Source organism: Homarus americanus, unplaced genomic scaffold (genome assembly GCF_018991925.1).
Source record: "Homarus americanus isolate GMGI-L3 unplaced genomic scaffold, GMGI_Hamer_2.0 scaffold56241, whole genome shotgun sequence".
Taxonomy (NCBI): Eukaryota; Metazoa; Arthropoda; class Malacostraca; order Decapoda; family Nephropidae; genus Homarus; species Homarus americanus.
This window is the reverse complement of record NW_024740202.1, coordinates 1,195,581-1,218,819: the sequence shown is the minus strand read 5'-3', so window position 1 is coordinate 1,218,819 and position 23,239 is coordinate 1,195,581. Positions and strand designations below refer to the sequence as shown.

The 23,239-nt window shown below is 39.5% G+C and overlaps 2 protein-coding genes across 2 annotated transcripts in view; one reads left to right on the top strand and one right to left on the bottom strand.

Moving 5' to 3' along the window:
- Positions 1-9,973, bottom strand: part of LOC121875295 (transmembrane protein 164-like) — a 31,900-nt gene extending 21,927 nt beyond the window's left edge. Inside the window, exons 1-5 of the mRNA XM_042379763.1 lie at positions 9,902-9,973; positions 7,315-7,539; positions 6,973-7,105; positions 3,794-3,910; positions 2,865-2,943 (exon numbers count right to left, since the gene is read on the bottom strand). Of these exons, the coding sequence (XP_042235697.1) occupies positions 2,865-2,943; positions 3,794-3,910; positions 6,973-7,105; positions 7,315-7,532 (547 nt within the window). The 5' untranslated portion in view covers positions 7,533-7,539; positions 9,902-9,973. The remainder of the gene's footprint in view (positions 1-2,864; positions 2,944-3,793; positions 3,911-6,972; positions 7,106-7,314; positions 7,540-9,901) is intronic.
- Positions 9,974-11,695: 1,722 nt separating this feature from the next.
- LOC121875294 lies at positions 11,696-23,182 on the top strand. The gene is made up of 7 exons (XM_042379762.1): positions 11,696-11,880; positions 16,816-17,108; positions 17,384-17,504; positions 17,824-17,910; positions 19,833-20,044; positions 20,569-20,721; positions 22,715-23,182. Exons 1-7 carry the CDS (start codon positions 11,874-11,876, stop codon positions 22,817-22,819), a joined length of 978 nt encoding a protein of 325 aa, XP_042235696.1. The 5' UTR covers positions 11,696-11,873; the 3' UTR covers positions 22,820-23,182.
- Positions 23,183-23,239: the final 57 nt, after the last annotated feature.

The following is a 23,239-nucleotide window of genomic DNA, read 5'->3' as shown; positions in this document are numbered from 1 at the left end:
ATATGAAGGACCTCACGTGGTCATGGAGACACCATGTGGTGTGGGGTGGTGTCACAGTACCTCACTCTGCTCGGTGATGTTGTGTTATCTAGTAGTCAGGTGCATAGCCGGCCGGCCCTCAGTTGTTCCCATGGTGTACTGATTAGCACCTCCTGGTCAGAAGATGGTGGTTAGTTCCCAAGGGTGCTTATCTCACTGGTGGGTAGCGGCTTTCACCGGTACTGTCTAGTACTGAATTCACTGGCTTAAACACTGTTCATCACTGATCCCACTTCTTTCCGAAACGAAATTGTCACTTTTGATTAAGTAGATATCCCGGTGGTGAGGATGGGTCGGAGAGAGGGATTTGGGGAATGGGCCGACATTGGCCAAGGGGGGCAGCTGCGCAGCGGGAGCAGCGCCTGTGTGTGTGTGTTGTTACGACCCCGGGAGTTGTTACCCCCTCTGTACAAGTCTCGAAGTAGAAGCCATGAACAGCCCTGGTTCACCTCTATTGTAAACATCCCTGTTGCCACTCCCAAAGGTTGGTGGGAAGATGGCAGGGTGGTGTTAGCCAGTTGGCCACAAGCTACACCTGGCTGTGTGGTGCTCCCTGTGTGGCACATTGTTGGGACTCCATTCCCTTTGAGCAAAAGAAGGTTGAGTATTGATAGGGAGAATAGATTTTCTCAACCTCCTCTACCGTGTGTATTGTTTCTCCCTATAAGCACGTTTCAGCCGGTTCCTCTCAAACACATAAGTGGAAATGTAACAAGGTGGTATTGGTTGTGATATTGGTTATTCTATCGGTAGTGATCTTGGTATAGGTATTTGTATATACTGTATAGTTTATAAGTGATGTGTACTAATTTCATATTGTTTATTGTAACGTAAAGTGTGATCTTTTTATTCTTTTGTATTTTTTTGTAAGTTTTAATCTTTATCATTAAATTGTTTAATTTTGGTTCTCTTTTCACAGACCTTCTTGGTAACAGCCCAGAAATAGGATATTTCTTTTAAGACCTGATGGTGATAACATGTAGTGGCACTTGCAATACCTAATAATACTGAAACTGAATCTGAATTGTTACGAGTCCCAAGTGTATGTGTGTGTGTGTGTGTGTGTGTGTGTGTGTGTGTGCTCACCCCACATGAGAAGGGGGCTAGAGAAGGTGCCCTAAACATAGCCTGCCTAAACAAACCAGCCTGACTGGGCAATCGCACCCAGTAAGGTCATCCTTATGCAGTCGAAAACACAATCATAATCACAGATCCAAACAAAAACAAACCATACAACCTCTTATGGTCGCTGCATGGAATGACAGGACCCTTCTGGATACTGGCACAAATGAGCGTCCTGAAAGCACCGCCCTTGTGGCAAAAGAGCTGGCTAGGTATAACATTGACATAGCGGCTCCCAGACGAGGGTCGACTCACAGAACGGGGGTCTGGCTATACCTTCTTCTGGAAGGGTAAGCCAGCTGCGGGGAAAAATGGCATTTATGGAGTTGGTTTTGCTATCCGCCAACACATCCTACATAGGCTAATTGAAATGTCTGTTGGGATCAACGAGTGCCCCATGACGCTCCGAGTCCCACTGAATCACTCACGTCATGCCTTCTTCATCAGTGCATATGCCCCAACACTGGATGCAGAGGATGACATCAAGGACGCCTTTTATGCTGACCTTGACAGAGTGCTAACCTCTATCCCCAGAGAAGATAAGGTTGTGCTCCTTGGTGACTTCAATGCCAGAGTTGGCAGAGATGCTGACATTTGGCAAGGAACCATAGGGAGAAATGGACTAGGAAAGTGTAATCCCAATGGCCTACTACTCCTCAGCAAGTGTGCTGAACACAGCCTTTTATGGGAAAGTTGTTTATTTTATGATAATGCTGTATCAACCCGGCACTAAATGAACCTAAATAATATAGGGAGAAGGAGCCACTCACCCATGCTACCAGATCCACCCATCTCAGTTTTTTCTTTATTCATAAAGCACGTGAGCACAATGAAATGACTTTTCCGCAAATTCTGTAGTAACCAGTACTTACACCTAACACATAACAGTACGAAAGAATCATAACAGTAGAAACAGTTGTCGACAACCAGACTTATATTGCTCTTTCCAGTCTGGTGTAACAAGGTACAATTGTACTGTACTGTATGTATTTCACTAGTTATGTTCATAATCATTGTGTACACCAAAAATTGCCATTAAAAAAATGTTCTGTGGATTCTAAGAAATTTTATTTTCTTATAAGAGAATCTCAGCTTTTGTAATTGGAGTCGATGGGAAAATGCGTTCCAATTTATACAAAATCTATTTCTGAACTTTTTCAGGATCAGAACACTTTCATATATCAGGGAATGCTTGTATATCATCACCATCATTAATGTTCTACAGCCATTTTCCATACTTGCAAGAGTTAGCCATGATTACGGTACCTGATGGGTAAAACCAGAACAGGATGTCTCTCCCACCTGCTCACCACTACAAACCCAGCGTGCCACCACAGGGGATGGGCACAGCTCTAGTGACAGTTACCATTAGGCATGTTGAAGCAAACTTTTACAGTTGGATGCTCTTCGTAATGCCAACCCACAAAGTGGGGAACAGCTGGCAAGGCTGGTCATAACTCCCTCAAGTAATCAAAGACTACCCCTACCTACTTATACTGCTTATAATTTGATCATTTCAAAACTCCTTGCAAGATATAATTTACAATAAAATGCATGATGATGATGATGATGATGATGATGATGATGTACCAGTGAAAAATCAATATTCATAGACAATGGCAAATGCAAAGGTGTTTTTATCGTACAAAAATACCCATTCAGAGACTAATGATAAACTCTGGGATCCCCTGCATATGACTTACCACCAAGCCGCAGAAGGTAGTACGGTGTGACAAGCATCATTATATGTTGCACCCAGTAAAGCTCCACCTCAAACGGAAGCTGAAAGTATGTACAATGTAGCATAATAACTGATCACAAGCCAATGTGGCCATCAGCTTCTCAGGCTGTATTCCAGAGGTCCTAATCAATTCTGATACCTGACCACTATAGTATTTATGATACCTGATCAATGTTTAAGGACTAACACCATGCTCTCTAACAACCACTAAACTCACCTCAACCAGCACTTGGAGATTATCTTAATGTGACTAAAGATAATATACTTAATGATAAGTGAGCCATTCTTTCTATCATTAAACAGCTATTAGCTTACCTATAAAATATAGGTCATCAGTAATTAGAAACTGGTTAAGAACTTCTGGAATGCAGACACTGGAAACATGCAATATTAATTTTCCTGTTGCATGTGCAAGCTGGTTGTGAAAATGTCATCAAATAATACTGAAATTTTTTTGGATAAAAAGTAAATTCTAGCAGCAAGTATTAATCTAAAACTGATCAAAGCGACCATCCCTCAGGGTAGGTGAAGAGATGCTTTATAATGATGGTTAATCCTGAGACTATAATAACTGGAGCAAAACAAGAGAAGACGTAAAGTCTTGTTCTTCAGTGGGAACAAGAGCTTACTGCAACATAACTCTGAAGTCTATTTGCTCAATAAATATATTAGGAATAACAGCAAACAGTATGAATCCATAGATGCAGGGGATCGTCAAACATGCCAATTAGGTGCGCCGAATGAAATAAGTGATGGTACGCATACTGCACGTCTACGAGGCCGAGAATAAAACCGCCAAAGCTTATGTCATGGGATGTTTTATCTTTAAGGAGGAATGGACAACGCGGATAACTCTAATTACGGAGCTGAGGGAACGTGTTATGTACTTACAAGCCTGGAGTTGGTTACTGGGAAGATTATAGCAAGCACAGCCCCATTCAGAAAGTTAAGATGAACCCGAAACACTGTAGTGACCCACTTGCTCGGAGGTGCGGCCAGAAGGTATATCTGAAATTTACATAGACAGTACTCAGTAAATCAATGGTTTATAAATCACCATCACAAACACTGACCAGCTGATGGAGAATATTCAGAAGTACAGCTCCTCCCCGACTTACGACCTACTCGACTTACGACCACTCGCACTTACGACCTGCCTCAGTCGTACCAAAATTTTGTCAAATTGCGCATTGTCGAGTCCCAACATCAGTACACGGAGAAAATTTTTGCTTGTAATTCACTTTAAAATGGCTGGCAAGCTTAAAAGTGAGAGTGTTGTGGTGCTGAGAAGAAGAAGAGACACCCATTTTAGATTTTCTATGTGTTATTTAAGCATTTTCGACTTACAACCTGGATTTGGGTCCCTAACCCCGTCGTAAGTCAGGGAGAAGCTGTAGTGCCAAAACTAGCCAAGACAAGCTACACAATGTTCAATCAAGTTTTGTGTTTGAAATGTGGTCTGTGTATGCCAATGAATGTCATTCACACATTTTGTGAGGGAAACTGGTGATGGTGTGGTTTAGGTAATTTGCTTAGGGCAATTCAAAGTTTTAGGTTACTCATTCACCGGGATTCGTTTCATTTGGAGCGCTAATGAGCCTCATACGAGTTCAAAAATGTCGGGATCTCGGTGATTCTTTCAAAGTGTTCGAGGTACACAAATAATGACACGTTCCTTGACAAGGGAGGAGTTTGAAACACTACTGAAGGTACATCAACCCGACATAGTAAGAGTTGTAGAACTGTTGCGCAAGAACTGGAGAATCGACCCAGAAGAATGCGAGTCCAGTATTGATGGATATGACTTATTTATGAACCTTTCACAAGAAACCTGCAAGAGGGGTCTGGTTATCTATGCTAGGCAAGACCTTAAAGCAGTGGTTCTCAAACTAAGGGTAATTACCCCAACTGGGGTAAAAACTACATTTTGGCTGTGGTAATATGCTTCTGTTGGCACGGTGGGGTAACCTCGTATTTAACACTTATAACACTTACGTTTGCCGTGTTTGGCTTAAGCAAGGAACAGTGGGATACCCAACTCTAATGACTCGGGCTATCGACGTACTTCTTCCATTTCCCACGACCTATATGTGTGTGAACTTGGGTTCTCGGCAATGTACCACATCAAGTCCAAGACTAGAAACCGGCTCGTTCCAAGCTCAGATATGAGGCTGGCTCTGTCAAAGACTAACCCACGCATCCAAAATCTGGTGTCGACAAAACAAGTCCATCCATCTCACTAAGACTAAGTCTACAACAGCACTGTAACTGTAGCACTATTATTGATTTTTGTATAAGACAGACTAGAATTGTACACTTGTGTTTTGTATAATACACTTTATTGGAGGAGTAAAATTTGTAAGTACATTTGTAAGCTTGTGTTTTGTGTTTAAACTTTATTCAATAGAATTAAGGAGTAAAATTTGTAAATACATTAATTTTGTAAACTTGTGCTTTGTATAATAAACTTTATTGAATAAAAAATAAGGATTAAAATTTTACGTTGGGGTAATTCGAAACTGTCAGACTTTAAATAGGGGTACAACTGGAAAAAAGTTGGAGAACCACTGCCTTAGAGCCAGTCAGAAGAGGGTACAGGGAGAGGATGCTTTTGAAGAATCCAAGTGGTGTAAAATTAATTAAAAGGGTGTAGACTTACTTATTGTCTGGTGTATCTACAGATCCGAAACTGTACCTTATTAAATCAAAGGAGCTTAAGAGTCTTAATAGACAATGCAATGAAGCTCAACCCTAGCCACCTCCTTATCATGGAAGATTTTAACTATGGTGATAATGACTGGAGAAATGAGTCCACGCCAAATGACATAAATAACCCGCTACTCTTTTTGTAGAAACTCGGAGATAATTTTCTGTTCCAACATGTTAAAGACCCGATGCATTACATAGGGGAGCAAACACCCAAGCCACTGGACCTCATCATAACAAACGAGGAGGGTATGGTGGCCAAGCTGGAACATCTAGACCCATTGGCACCAGCCACCATGTAATGTTGTCCTTCAGATTTAGGTGTTACTTGGTTCACGACAAAACCAGGCCAAGGTGCAAATATTACAATGGAAATTGAGACAGGTTGAAGGAGGAGAAGAGGGGTATCCACTGGCCTGACTCACTAAGGTTTAAGAATGCAGACACTACGCTGAATATCAGAGCCAATAAAGTGAACCATCTGATCGAGAAATATATACCCAAGACCAAACTCAGTGCCTCCAGGAATACAAGGAGATCACTACACATGAACCATGCAGCGGTCGACAAAGTCAAGAAGAAAACCCAAAAATTCAAGGTGTGGGTTACGGCAAATAGAGCAGGACAGGAGGATGTATGCAAGAGCCAAGAATCAAGCAAAGTCAGAGTGTAGAAGGGCTGAAAAGGAGTTCCAGAGGCAAATGCTGGACTGAGAGAATGGAAAGAGAGATATAAGTAAAAAAAAGAGTGTATAATTCAGAGAGAAATGATTAGAAGGAGAAGAGAAGTCCAAGAAAGAGATAAAAGAATAAGAAAGAAACATTAGAATGAGGGGGATGGACCTCCAAGAATGATAGAAGAGTGAAACCAGTGAGCATATACCACAACCACAGTGAAAGGATAACGGCAAGTGAAGATACAGGTCTGTGTTTCCTCTTGATTCTCGTCACACTACAGCCCTTGTGAGGTAAGACTGACTCACCCTACAGCATTGTGAGGTAAGACTGACTCACCCTACAGCATTGTGAGGTAGGACTGACTCACCCTACAGCATTGTGAGGTTAGACTGACTCACCCTACAGCATTGTGAGGTAAGACTGACTCACCCTACAGCATTGTGAGGTAAGACTGACTCACCCTACAGCATTGTGAGGTAAGACTGACTCACCCTACAGCATTGTGAGGTAAGACTGACTCACCCTACATCATTGTGAGGTAAGACTGACAAGAAGAATCTTCTAACATGGCAGGACAGGTACAGGGTCAACTCAAGCCAGATTCCTGATAAACCGGAAAAAAATTACTGAATGAGTTTATTGAGAAGCTAATAAAGTTTATAGGTCAAGTTGGGATGGGTCACGTACCTGAATTGCTGTTGTTACATGGCACGGATTCAACAGGTATATGAGCTGTTTGGTGGCTAACTTGAACCCTATCTCCATCCCAAACACCATTGACACCAAGACTAGCAATGCTCTCTTGCCTCCTCGATCCTTTCTATAAAAAAAAGAGAGAGTGAAGTATTGAAACAAACTGGAACACTTGGTGAAAAATTTATCAATATTTGAAGCAAACACATGTTGACAAAGCTGCTTCATTTACATTCCCATTTAATAGTCTTAGCATAACACCATACAGGGTGGTACTGCCTGTAATGGTACGCTCTGCCACATACACTCAAGACAACTCTACAGAATAATACTAACCTCACAAACTTGTATGATGTAGGATACGTGATGTATGAATAACCCCAGAAGAAATAGACAAGTGGTATGGCAGACCCAAGGAAGGTTTCAAAAAGGCGGCGGTGCATGGAAAGGAAATTTGCACACGAAGGTCCGCCATTTCCCGGTATCGCCGGGTCCACTCCTCCGTAACTCCAGTCAAGCACATTCTCCAACGTATACCTGCTCTCCAAATCCATCCAACGTCTGTAAGAAAAGTGGATACTCTATTTAAAAACCAAGACTGGATACAATAATTGCTATTATTTTACCTGATGGAAAGTAACAGTAGAAATACTGTACAGTGATCCCTCGGTTAACGAATTACCTTCCATAAGAATCTTCAATTCGGTTAACCAATTCCTTACGAATTCCTCTCGACATGTTTTCGCTTGCTCCTCAGCTGGAATATTAGTCGGCCAATACAGTAATCGGTTCTAGGGCTTAAATTCGTTCCCATTTGTCTGTTAACAATATATCATAACAGTTATTGACAAATATTATTTGTGCATCTCTCTCTCTACGAATCAGCATATTATGTGGCAATGGGAGAGGAGTGTTAAGGGTGAATATTAGGCTGGTAGATCACTTCAGGGTAATTGTGGCAAAAGTAGATCACACCACACAAAAGGTTGGCCACCCCTGATGTGACTCATGTGCCTCAGCTTGTGCCTACCATACTACCAAAGCCTTTTGATTGATAGAAGTTAAATTCTATATAAAGCCTGGGTGGTGGCAGTCTACTATGTAAGTATAATAATTATATCAAGGTGCAATGTTAAAGAATGATATGGTTTTCCCAGGTTAATCCATCAAAGAGAATATAATTGAGCACAGCTGAGAACAAAAGTAAGTAAGAGGAATTACACAAACAAGAAGCACTCAGAAAGTCTTAATAAATAAAGAAAGAAACATTTAAGTGGTTAAATAAAGATATAGAAAAGAAATAAATACTTAAATAGTTAAGGGAAAATATAATTAAAAAAAAATGACAGTGAAAGAAATAATCAATAAATTAGAAAAAAAAATAAATATAAAATAATTATATAAATAACACTGAAAGGAAGGCATAGGAAATAACTTAGAAAACATTAAAAGAACTTCAATAACTAAAGAAAAGAAACTTAGAAAATAATTACAAAGTAAATAAAATAATAAGAGAAACAACCATGAATATTAAAGAAAGTTATTAAGTTATAGTAGCAAAAGAAATATAAATTAATAATTATAAAAGTAAACCTCCAACAAATATTCTCAACTGATAGAATAAATGTTATCAACTGATGAAATCAATTTATTATAAATTTTCCACCTTACAAATATTGATAGCAACCTAGTGGGAATATAATTTTACACTGCATTACACAATACAGTACTGTGATGTGTTACTGGTGTTTCCCATCTTAAGTGGAAGCACATTTAGTTTAGAACAATTTATTTGTAATTTTTTGGACAATCACTTTAATTTTCATGTCATTATTAAAGGACTACATAAGCATGAATCTAAGCCCCCTAAACCCTGCCTCCCTTTAATTTTTTTACTACTCACACAAATTTTTCTTAAAATTATTTTATTTCTCAGGTTAAAACAATACCATCATAACTAATGATTGGTTGAACATAAAACTGTTTCTCCCAAGTGAACATTTATCTCACTGCGAGTCGATCAGTGTGTACCGTCAGCTGTGGGGTAAACATACCTAACCATATTTTTGTCGTGCATGGAAACTTATCATTATAAAGGAGGCAACATTTACTAGAACCTGACCTAACCAACCAAAGAAACCTACCTAACCTGACCTAACCAACCAAAGAAAACCCTGACCTAACCAACCAAAGAAACCTACCTAACCTGACCTAACCAACCAAAGACCTAACCTACCTAACCAAAGAAACCTACCTAACCTGACCTAACCAACCAAAGAAACCTACCTAACCTGACCTAACCAACCAAAGAAACCTACCTAACCTGACCTAACCAACCAAAGAAACCTACCTAACCTGACCTAACCAACCAAAGAAACCTACCTAACCTGACCTAACCAACCAAAGAAACCTACCTAACCTGACCTAACCAACCAAAGAAACCTACCTAACCTGACCTAGCCAAACAAAGAAACCTACCTAACCTGACCTAACCAACCAAAGAAACCTACCTAACCTGACCTAACCAACCAAAGCAACCTACCTAACCTGACCTAGCCAGGGTGTGGACCCCCAGTCATATTATACAGAAAGTAACATACTTAGCCAATCAGAGTGCACTCACGGTAATATAGCGTTAGTAGGAACTTAGCTGGTCACGGCAAAATATCCACTACATAATTAATAGAGGTAAACAGAGGTAAACTAGATCATAAGAACCTTGCCTGTAGTATGGTCCTTGATCACGTAATAGTTCACTTTATTTACGTCTACTTTACCTCGTCATCTCCAAGTCTAATTTTAGTGATGTCATTGCGGCGTTAATACCACCACTACTGCACTACCTATTACCAGTCCACCAACTTAAGTGACAGCAGGAGGTCTTCCACACACCACTCAAGAGTTTGTCTCAGTCATTACTCACCGTACTTACAGTAAATACCGAGGAGGATTATGGCACTCGTCCTACTACGATACTACAACACCAAGATTACCAATGTTGAGAAATACAATGAACAGTACCTCACTAAAAAAATATTTAGAGATAGACGACTCTAACTTATCTTAACCTCACTAACATTTAATAAATTGAAATATATATATTTAGTTTTTAAATCTATGCTAGATCTGACTGAGCTGCACAGAGTGAACAATAAGTTGTCTCCATGTTGTGTTCGTCGTCTCTTTCAAACATTACGGACTTATTGTGTTCGACAACAACCTCTCACTTCATTAATAGATTTACTTTATCTACCAAAAGGCAGAGTTATATAAAATTTATATGAAACACATATCATAATATTACACAATTAAAATTAATTCAATATTTTATTGTTCTTTAAGTTATCAAGTTATAACACACAAGCATTATCTACGAAATCTTTTAATCCGCAAGGCCGTCTTGGTAACAGTAGCTTTTAAATTACATATAATGAAAAATGAAAATATCAATATTTTGTAAAGAATAAAATGAAATAAAAAAACATTTTTAATACAAATAGTTCACATTGTTTTTTCTGTAATCTAATTACACATTAAGAATGTTTCTGATAAACTTAATGTTGTATCACCTGTTTGAGATACCGAATTAATAATTTCACGCAACTCACTAAAAGGATACAATCATTCTAATTTATCTTAATTACATGTAATCATTGCTGTCCCCTTAAAATTTACCCTTCAGCTTGCCGCTATTAGGGAAAAGTATATTTGCTAACAAAATAATACTTGGAGCTGGCGGACGCTCGCCCCACAAGGGGTCACAGCTCAGGACTGAAGAAGCCGCAGGTCCAGAAAACTGTGAGGGCAAACTATTTCGGAGTGAGGGTTGTAAACTCTTGGAACAATCTACCAGAGAGTGTTGTGACGGCACCGAGTGTGAGCTCTTTCAAGACAAGACTTGACCAACACTGGAGCAGGTTCAGGTACATTCAGGAGCCGGTGCAGCGCCCAGTACTTGCCAACAGTGCGTGACAGACGTGACCGATCGCCCGGGCGGCTAGCGAACCGATTAGTGGCGTAGAGGATAAAAGCAATACATATCATGATGTTGTTTTACGTTACGATTGACCGCACGTGGGTTGGGTCAAATGATGAGCAGGACAGGAGGATGTATGCAAGAGCCAGAAACCAAGCAAAGATAGAATGTACAAGGGCTGAAAAGGAGTTCCAGAGGCTGGTTGCACGCGAGGTCAAGTCAAATCCAAAGGCGTTTTACCACTATACAAAGTTGAAATTAAAAACGCGAGTAGGAGTATCAGACCTGAGGCTTGAAGATGGTAGTTACGCAGATTCTGACCAGGATAAAGCTGAGGCATTGAACAACTTCTTTTCCTCGGTGTTCAAAAGAGAGGATGCAATTAACCTTCCTGCGTTTGAAGACAGACGGCTCGACACAGCACTGACCCACATGTGTTCACAGAAGGTATTAGAAATAAACTAAACTGCTCGTCCACAAGTCTTGGCTAGTGTTGCCAGTGTGAAAAATCAAAACGTATCCATAATTTTATAAAAAGTATCCAAAAAATATCCACGAAAACAAAGTTAAACTGAAATATAATGGTATCATCAACAATTTTACTGATTATAAAATGACTTCTTGGCTGTATAAAAAGATTTTGAAAACATGCAGACGACAACGTGACGTCACATAAGGACGACTGCAGCGACATCTTAACTCTGACTACATAAAATGACGTCAATGTGCTGTGAGGTTCCAGCTAGTATTACTAACACTCATTCCTGTGTTGAGTATATAGTCTTGGCCAGTCACAACACGAGGAAGATAACCAATCAGAACGTTCGGTAAAACACAGTCGGAATTGGCGACGCCCGCTCCGCCCACTCTGCCACCAGACCTCGTGGCGTGGTGAACGATCTGTGCTAGGAGCTTCATCATGTCGGGTTAGTATAGTAGTTCTTTCTCATTTGTGGTATTGTTTAGAAGAATTGTTTCGATACAGATAATACAGGGTTCTTGAGTATTACAGTTAAAGTAAATTTGAGGAAAATGGTAGATTTCACAATTTTAAGTGACATGGGCTGCTGAATGGCCAGGTGGATATTTGTCCGGCTGTCGATTAAGCATTTTTTTTGACGAATACTATGAGTTTATGGAATGGACGAAACTTTGTGAAAAGTTATTTACAATCTATTAAACAGATAACTGGAAACAAGAATCCATTCAGTGTCGTTGGGTATGTTTAAAAAAAAATTCTGGTACGTAGGTTACATTAGTTTAGTTTGGTTGTGTCAAGTTTTAATAGGTGCTGTGCATTTTCGTTTTCATTTATCTATTTAATGGATCGTAAATAACTGTATTCACATAGTTTCGTCCAATTTTATCAACTTCTGGCCTGACTTACTAAGGAACAAGAACGCAAATGCTACGCTGAATATCATAGCAAGTAAAGTAAACCAATTGATTGATACGAATATATATACCTAAGACCAAGCCCAGTGCCTCCAGGAATACGATGCGACGCTATATATGAACCATACGGCGGTCGGCCAAGTTAAGAAGAAAACTCGGGATTTCGAGACGGGTCATGACGAACAGGACAGGAGGATGTATGTCAGATCCAGGAACCAAGCAAAGTCAGAGTGTAGAAGGGATGAAAAAGAGTTCCAGAGGCAGATTTCTAGTGAGGTAAAGTCAAACCCTAAGGCATGCACTGGCTCCTCATTTTATCGAAATTGCGAGTGTTGGTCAAGTCTGGCCTTGTATGAGTTCACACTGTGCCGTCACAACACTCTCTGGCAGATTGTTCCAAGAGTTCACAACTCACTCCTAAAAAGTTTGCTCTCACAGTTTTCTGGACTCGTGGCTTTTTTAACCTTGAGGTGTGAGCCCTATGGAGCGGACGTCCACAAGCTCCAGGTATGTACATTCGACAGAGTAGTGCCCCCTGAGATGTTTATACACTATGATTAGGTCGCCCCTCGCCTGCCTAGTAGAAGCTAGGTAGTTGCAGACGCTATAATTTCTCTGGTAACTGAGGTTCCGTAGAGCAGGCACCAATCTGGTGGCCATCCTTTGGACATTTTCAATCAATTGACAATCTCTAGCATACCTCGGGGACCAGACGGTGGCAATACTCCAGACAGAGAAGCATCTCACCCCTGAAGATCGTGACGAGCGACGGTCCTTCCATATATCTAAACGACCTTCTTATTAGACCTAGTTTCGTTGCGTAATTCACCTTCTCACAATGGCCCGAGAATTTAAGTTCATTGTCGACATATACACCCAGGTCCTTTTCACATTCGGTCTCAATTACTGCAGTCTTTGTCCTGTTGGGTCATGTGATACACCGCCTTACTATTGGTGCTACCCAGGTGCACCCTTTTGTACTTCGTGACTTTGAATCTCAGCCCCTCCTTAAAATTAATCACCCCAATACTAACCTAACCTAGGTAACGTTAGGGTATATCACGGTGAAATAAGCTGGGGATAGTATTCAAGTGACTCGTGTTCTAAATGATGATAATGATAAGGCGGTGTTTCACAGGCTGCATCTGTCGGTATAGTTCCCATGGAGGATGGGGTTAGTTGAGGTGTTAGCTTTAACGACCAAGATCTTTAAGCATGTATTCTCGTTTATTAAATACACTACTCCTCAATTAGAAATTAAGGGGGTACATCTCTCTGGTTTCGTAGGAGCCGAACACCAAATTCCTTAGTTGAATCGTTGCTGGAGGTTATGTGCGAAGGTTATCACAATGTCTGAGTGGTTCAGATAAGATTCCTCCGCCGTCACGTCCACCATATTGCCCAGGCTTCTCTGGTTTTATCAGGACTAAAGGTCAGCCTTTGTTATGACTAGTTATGACAGTATTATTTTTCTTATGGGTTTAGAAGTGACAGAACGGGTAGGTTTAACTGCCGTAACTCATAAATATAAACAAAAGATAATTTGGATTTTTTTTCATTCCCGTGTGATTTTATCAAGATTTATCTTATCCACGTTTTCATTGTGGATTTACATGAAATATATATATATATATATATATATATATATATATATATATATATATATATATATATATATATATATATATATATATATATATATATATATATATATATATATATATATATATATATATATATATATATATATATATATATATATATATTATTTTTTTTTTTTTTTTTTTTGAGGGTAGGAGGCCCCAAGTTCATCTGTGCCTGAGGCCCCTGTTAACCTTAATCCGGCCCTGTGTGTTAGGGTGATTACTCCTTGGGTGGTGTATGATGTTATGTATTACTGAGCTTCAACAACTAATGTATTTAAGCATGTATTCAATTATCGTAAATACTGTCCACTAGTAATTAAGATGGGTAAGGAATAGCTCTGGTTGGTCTGAGAGATCATAAGTATAAGGTTGGGGAGGTTAAGAAGTACCCATTACAATGTACAGTACTGTGATAAACGATTATAACGACCTAGTTTGATTTGATTGGATATTAAACAATCAAGGTTTTCAGTATGGTCGAGATACAGAAAGGTTTCACAAGTCATGTGAAGAGACACGTGGTGTAATAAATGTGAGGAATATAATCTAAACTGGTTGACAAAGTGACAGAAGATAAGCTTTATCAGTCACCATATGGTGTTAGTAGGCCCAAGAGCCAGGTCCATGGAGATTAGTTTTATCATGGAAAAATAAGAAGTGCCATTAACCTAATTAAGCCGGTCACAGGGTACACTTATCACTGATGTCACCTGCTGCCAGAATAATTGAAAGATAAGGCAGTTTGTTATCGCCAAGTATCTTTTATTTCCTATTCTTTGGTGAGCTGTCGGCTTGTGTGAAAATTACCTGCCAGATATGTTTTATGGCACTAAATGGTTGGTTCAAATCTGTTGTCATAATGGAATAACGACCACAACCTAATGTATAACCGGCCTCACAACATTAAGAACCGTACCAGGGTCTGTAGTAACAGCTTAAAAACAAACATTATACAGTGTAAGTCCCAGGTTGCTGGTCGGACTTTCTGCCTCATTTATACTTAATAGACGAGTTGTCGGTAGGAATTTTTTCGTAAGATGGCAGGTCAATGGGTAAAGAAAACGCTATACACAGGTATACCTTATGTTTAGGTTAAAATAAAGTACTGCTCAAATATCATGGTGTGTATTTACTTGCTGGGTGATGCAAAAGATCGATAACTCCAACATGGAAGTTTTCATCACTGTTCTCCATTTAATGTCTGGAAAATGTAAGTTTTCGTCACTGATGTCTATATTTAATGTTGTGGGAGGACTAGGGGCGACCATGGCCAGGGGATGGGCCTGTGATTTTGCCTACTGGCAGCTACTGATGCTCAGTCGCAGCAACAACATGCTGTTACTGTTAGGCGGGTCAGGGGTCAGTGGCACTGAACATAAGGGCGGGCGGTTAATTAAGATATTACTTATACTTTTTTTACTTTTATCCTATTGGCCACTGATCAGCTCGTTAGCCGCTTGGGCGGTCGGTCACATCTCTGATATGCACTATTGGCAGATACTGGGCACGCCCTGGCTCCTGAATATATCAGAACCTGTTCCAGTGTTGGTCAAGTCTGGCCTTGAATGAGCTCACACTCGGTGCCTTTCAAGGATACACTGTCGAAAGCCTTGGGAAAATCGAGGTATATATTGTCGATATTGTAACCCTGCTCCAGAATTTGGGTCTTTAGATCCAGTACCTTAATAATTTGTGTTAAGCTGAAGCGTCCCAGCAAAACACCGTATTGGCAATCCTTTAAAAGGTTGTTTGGTAGTAGATGTTCCACCATGGCCTTCTCGCATAATGCTCTCAAGTACTTTACATACTATGCTGGTCAGGCTCAGTGGTCTTTAATTATTCGTGGAGTGATGATCGCCCTTCTAGAATATAGGAATCAAGTAAGCCATTTTCCAATCACTGGGGACCTTTGGCTCATCCAACCATTTACAGAACAGGGGCTCAGCAAACTCGCTACACAACTCTCTCGGCACTCTGGGATACACTGTCAGGGCCGGGACTCTTATGAACCTTTAGCTTGACAATTTATTTCTTGTACCTTTTTCTGAGAACACAGCGTGGGTCAGTGCTGTGTCAAACTGTCTGTCCTCAAATGCAGGAAGACTGTTCACCACCTCTCGTGAACACCGAGGAAAAGACTCTATTCAACTACCATAAAGTCTCGGGTTCGATACGCCTCCTCGCATTTTTAATTTAGACTTTGCGTAGCGGTAAAACGTCTTTAGATTTGACTTGACCTCGTTCGCAACCTGCCTCTGGAACTCCTTTTCAGCCTTTCTATACTCTGACTTTGCTTGGTTCCTGGATCTGGCTTGCATCCTCCTGACCTGCTCATTTGTCCTAATCCACGTCTCAAATTTTAGTTTTCTTCTTAAACTGTGTTGTCCTCAAGCCAGCTCTGCTCCTGGGTTTCTGTTCCGGCTATCGGAGAGTTTCAGTTAAGAGGGATTCCGGCAAATAGATACTACTGTACTTATTTTGTTAGCCTAAGAAATCTAAAAAAAAAAATGGTTTTCTTTGGCTGATGGATGTTTTTGTACAGTCACGGCTCTTCAACTCTAATATTTTTGCCTAAAAACCAAATGAAGCCCAGTTAACATAATCTAACCTATAAAAAAAAAAACCTAGCTTAAAGCAACTCGAGTAACCTAACTTAACCCAGCTCAACTTAAAGCAGCCCAACTTACCCCAACCCTGACTTAAGCCAACCCAAATAACAAAACTTTAGTTATGCCTCAATAGGCTGTTATGCCTGACCACACTGAGTTACTTTAGTTTATTGTGATTATAATAGTTTCTTTGTGGTGTGTGGTGTTACAGTCCATTTCACGGAGGATTGCGGGGACATCCGTCGGTACACCTTCCGTCGCATCAAAACTTCGACGATCCGCTTCCAGGTGAAGGCTGCTCATGATGTGGCTGTCTGTCTATCATCTGATGATGAGGAGGAACCTGAGGACATGTACGAGATCTTCATTGGGTGTTGGGGCGGTGGAGAGTCTGGTATCCGTCGCAAGAAGCACGATGATGTCTGCCGGATTGAGACGCCAGACATTGTGACCGATGAAGAGTTCATCGGCTTCTGGATTAAGATTCAACATGGAGTTATCAAGGTCGGGTTGTCGTGTGTGGAAAGTCTACTGCCATTATTCTTTGATACTTAAGACTTTTAAAAGTCTGGTATATTTTATTTTGGGGGGATTTTTGGAGTTTCTTTTTGCTTCTCTTTTGAGAGAGAATGCATTTGGAGCCCTAAAAAGTCATGCAAACATATTCTAATGCTAGAGAAATGTGTACAGTGATGCATATGAAATAATACAGTACTGTAAAGTAGTTTGCTTTAAGAGTTTTTGGAGTGAGAGGTAACACTGTGGTCTCACTTGGGCAGGTTGGACGCTCTGGGCACAAGCACGCATTCATGTCGTACTCTGACCCTGAGACGCTCTTGCATGCCACCTGGTATGGCTACTCGACAGGATGGGGCGCTGAGGGAGAGTGGATCTTCCCTGGTATGACTTAATGTTCTCACATAAATACAGTCTTGTCATGCAAACAGTTGAGTAGTAAGGTTGATGTTGTTGTCCTGACTAAGGTGTTGGTCAGACTTTGCAGTAAAATATGAACAACGAATTGTGCTGTAAATATTGTCATAATATTGTTTAAGTTGCTGGGTAATTTAAAGCTATTATTTCGAATTAAGTGAACAAATAATTGAATTTCTTGGACACTATAAGAGGGATTTGGTTAAATTCCGGCTAAGACAAAGCTGCTGATAGAGAGATTTCGAGGGCCACGACGTCTTGTAGTAACGTGTTTGTCTCCCGGCAGATGACGACGACGACTCCTCTTCGTCCTCTTCAGCCATGTCCTCTTCAGACTCGGAAGCTGAAGACCTCAATGATCTAGACGATAGACGTAAGAGAGGGAGGGAGGGTGATAGAACACTAAACACGAGTGGAAGTCTTGTATGTTTGAGTGAAACGAACCTCCGGAAAAAGAGAATAACGGCGACAGCTGAGCGTATAATACCGATATTAATTTTTGTATTACATCGGTTACTTGAAATTATGGGCAAAGCAGTTTCTAGCTTACATGTGTAGTGCTAAGGAGATTCTGTATATTGTACAGTACCCATCTCATCATTTTCATTAACAACCCCTATAGTTTTTTCGGTCATATTCCAATAATCTTGCATATACAGGGCAGGATCTCTGACTGAGCGAGCTCATTGCTTTAACTCTCTCAGCACTCTGGGATGATGCTCCATATCGGCGTGATAGGAGGCAACACTGCTAGCACATCTAACCTTAGTTAAAAAGTTCTGTAATCTGGTTTAAAGATAATCACATAAATTTGCCAATTGAATAACCTCTCGATTTCCAATTACTGCTGGGTAGGTAGAGGCAAATTGTGTAAAGAAAGTTGCCCCATAATTTCACCCTGCCCAGAGATTGAAGTTGGGGCCACTCACTTGGAGGGTGATAATACCATGCGAGGGAGATCGGTTGTTGCTTTTCTAGTATAAAAATTTTCATTCAATTACTGATATATTTAAAGGAAAATTATACATATGTTTTATGAATACATTCCACAAACGGTACTGTGCAGTATTTACTAAATGTTCCCAGATGTTGTAGAATTTAAAGTTTGAATATTCTTGCCTGGTGTAAGGTAGTTGTAATTCCAACAAATATTGATGTCACTACTGTACTGTACTTTTTTTTTTTGGTATGAGTGTTCCTAAATAGGAGTTCAAACTAAATTGATAATCACCATTTTCTCCCGTTAATGTCCAAAGTTATGGCACTTTACTTTTTTGACACAGCAGGGATATTGTGCTTCATTGTAGCAACCTTTTTGGTGAAAACAATCTCTCGGTAAATTGTTTACATGCAGACCCCAATTTACAACGATTTTATTAATTAAAATTCACATTTAAGAACAACAATTTGTCCCATGCTTTGATTTATGAGCGGAATCCCTGAATTTGTGGGACAAAAAATAATGAGAATACTGTGTGCTAAACTATTTTTATACTGTGTGCTTACTTATTTCACTAACTTCATTATTCTAACACTTGCGGTGTTTTAAGTTTACTAATAAGCTTTCAATGTTGTATCAATCCCCGACACTCACCATATAACTTATTGGTGTGAAGACTTGTCACTCACACCGTCAATCAGCCAGAGTCCCGTCCAGCCTCTCCTCCTTTATTCATGTATTAAGTGGAACATTAAATAAAATAGATTCTGTATTTTTAAATTGTATAAACTAATTATGTACAGCCCAAGAAAGTCTCGTTACAATTACCGTGCCTATGTTCTGAAAGCCATGGCAAGAGAGTTTTGGTAAGGTTAAACTTTCCGACTCAAACCTCAAAGCTTCTCTGTGCCTTTAACCCACATGCTTCATCGTGGGTTGGAACGTAACGGTAGGGGGTGTAACGCGACTTATTTCTTGGACTGTACCTGACCACCACTAAGACCAAATGTTGTTTAATGTTGGAACTTAAATTTACTGATGGAAAACCATATGATTTAATAACACTTTATAGGGTACATGTAGTGTTTGCTATTATTATGGTATACTGTATAACAAAGTGTGTAAATAATTGTAGAAAACTGTACAATAATTTAACCTGTATACCTGTAGAGTACTGTATCATAATAACTTTATTTTGTAAATCCAGTAAAATATTTATTTCCATATGCAAATCATAAGTTTTTACAAGCTAAACTAAATATCATTTTAAGTCTGCATAGTCATATAAGTGACCACCTTTTATACCCTCTATGTCCCATCATGAGATAAACTACTATAACGCCTTATTCCTTCAGCCATCCATTATAAGCGACCAGCTCGATGGGTGCCAGCCAAGGGCGGGTACTTCCCCCATCACCCAGTGTCTGGGGGTGAAGGTCCTGATGGAGAGGTGTATGTAGGTATGGCTCACCACGAGGGAGGATACATCCTGGGCATGGTCGTCCCGGATCACGGCTGCTGCTACATACCCTTTGGTGGAGAGGCTGTCCCCAAATCCGAGTACTTTGTAAGTTTTGGGTAAAATAGTGTCCCTAAATCTTGATATCTAGTTAGGTTTTAGCTAAGACTTAATACAGTATTTTGTAAGTAAGCAAAAATTATACCAAAATTAATGGATGGTATTTTAACTTTTGCTTTGCTTTACTAAGACATTGCAAGTTATAGTGTAGACTTAAGGCCAGTTATTTTTTATATTTTAGAATAGACTCCCTATAGCTGTTTTTAAATTTACGTGTATATGTATAATTAAAAAGGAACCGTTGATACTTACATAGTTCACCTTTATATAAATTAAAAAATATAATGTCATAAATCGTTCAAGAAATATTGATAAAGTTGTGATTTATTTGATAAAACTATTCTTGGGTGTTGAGGTGAAAATGTTGAAGTATACACACCTAATGTAATGTAGCTCAACCCAACTTAACAATCAAAAGTAACTTAATGTTTAAAGCAATGTACTGCAAAGTAGGTCATTAATCTTTATACCTGATCTACATTAACCGGACCTAATATAATCTATTTTGGTAGGTTCTGAGTAACCCTGGGAGTGTAACACTAACTTGGGAGGCTGGCAGCAAGGGTAAGGTGCCCTCAGGTGCCCTACAAGGTGGAGTCTCGGAGGATGGAGAGAGCCTCTTCATTGGTCGCGTGTGTGTCGATGGTGTGGTCTCTGTGGGCAAGGTGAGCTACCGTCTGGTACAGTTTGTTACCAAGTTCATTTCTTTTAGTGGAAATTGAATGTAGTTGTTACACGCTAGTAGTGAATCACAGGTCCTGGTGATGTGTACACTTAACTATTCAGATATCAGGTAATGTTAATCATTGGTTATAATTACAATCCTGGAAAAATTATCCAGAAGAGAGGAGTCAAGGTACAGGAAGCTGTTCAACTCTTCACTGTCATATGAAGGCACAAAGTATTACGTTTCTGTGCATTTTCTCTTAAGTCTTTGCCTGCTTACTGCAATGTGGTCAGAACCAAGAACAAAAATATACTTGCCTTCATCTACTCCAATTGATATTGAAAGTTTATTTGGCTAGAAGAATGGATAGTCTATAATAATATTAACATGGCTGACTCAGTTGATGGCACCTGATATATACTGACAGATGCATTTATGACGGATACATTTGAAGGAGAATCTTTCCCTGCCAGGTGTTAGGTACAGTACAATATTGGGGTGATGCAGTGGTGATGTCTCTAGATTGACCCTACAAAATTTTCTTTGAGTACTTCAGTTTCTTAATGTATTGTATTCGACTATGAAAGTCATAACAGAATAGATGTACTGTATATAACAAAGAACAGACTGAATGCCCAACTGGCTAGTAAGTTCACAAATAGTAAAAATGATATACTGTACTATACAGTACTGTTGAAGTTTTAAAAGCAATGTTTAATTTATTTACTGTGTAGGCAGGATTCCTGTATATAGAAAAACGTAAAAGTAAAAACTTGTGAAATTCACTTACAGTACAGTATACTGTACGGGTACTGCCCACTATGTATTAAAAGCGAGTAGCCAACACCAATTGAATTAAAGTACTAATTTAGTTGATGATTTCTAAGTGAATTCAATTGTATTTGATACAAAAGTAATGGAATGGATTGAATCTTTACGTTTCAGTAGTGAGTGAGTGAGTAGTAGTTCTCATAAGTTAATACTTGAAATTGTTGGTAGGAATAAAGCTACAAACACTTGTACTGTCCCAACATGTAAACACCTGGCAGAACCATCTTATTTATGTCTTGATTTTATCCATTGATGATAGTTTAGTATGGAATGAAGTGGTCACTCCGATATGTACTTTATCCTATAGATTGAAAAACTACAGGAAGGTCTAAAAAAAAATTGCTTAGTCTGAAAAATGTCAGATGAAATTTAATGTGGACAAATGTAAAGTACTTAGTCGAGGAGATGTAAACAGAGAAACCACACACCAGATGAGCCACTTAATATACAGAAATCCGACTGAGAAATATTTAGGGGTAATGATAAGCAGGAATCTTAAACCAAGTCAACAATGTGGATTTGCTAAACCAAGGCTAACAAAGTACAGTACTTGGGTTCATACAAAGGAGTGTTAGTTACAAGACTAGTGAGGTTATCCTAAAATTAGATTTTGCACTTGTGACCTCACTTGGATTATACAGTTCAGTTTTGGTCTGTACTATAGAATGGATATCGAATCCCAAGAAGGCATTCAGAGGAGGATGACAAAACTAATCCCAGGCATTAGGAGCTTTGAATATAGACAGATTAAAGCATCTGAATTTACACTGCTTCGCGAGAGACGTAGTGAGTGGCGATATGATAAGAGGTGTATAAATGGAAGTCGAGGTTAAACAAGGACTTAAATTATCCAACCAGGAGCGAACTGGTAACAATGATTTTAAATTGGACAATTTAGATTTAGGCGCGAGATAGGTAAACACTGGTTTGGAAGTAGAGTAATGGATGAGTGGAAGTTACTAAACATCACGATTAACTCGAACACGCTGGATAGTTTCAAACAGGTTGGATGGATATATTAGCGATGGGGGTTGGGTGTAAATGGGACTGCCCAGTATTGGCCAATAGGACCACAACAGTTTTCTGTTATGTTGTAATCTCTAATAATTTAATAATCTTTTAATCTATCAGTAAATTGTTAACCATTTCTCTCTCTGAAGGTTCATCCAAGTCATGAGGTGTGTTACTTACCTTATGGTGGCAGCGAACACGCCCACAAAGACTACGAGGTTCTCTGTGTCCGTCATGTTCTCTGCAAGGTCTAGACTAAGCCCTCTCGAGGTCTAGGCAACACCATTTCTTGAGGTCTGTCATATCTGCTTCATTGAGGCCATACCTTCCTGGGGACTCAAGTATACAGTATTCCAAGAAGTTAAATTCAAATCCTTCCCTTGCCTGGTATTGTACTGTTGCCACTGAGTTTTTGGCCACTTGTATTTTATCTAATTCTCTGGTTTTAAACACGTTCATAGGCCAAACCTGATATGGTGTCCAAAATTTTTTGTTTATGCTTTAAAAGGATCAACACTTCAAAAAGCAAGTTATTTGTTAGAACCTTTGGTCTCGTAGAAAAGTCTCTTTAGACATTACAAAATTTGGTTGAGAAAGTAATAAATGTTTGTTAGTTGCGGTTACGTGTTATTTATTAATCCTTTGATGTGTGTTATTGGTTAATGAAAAGTTTT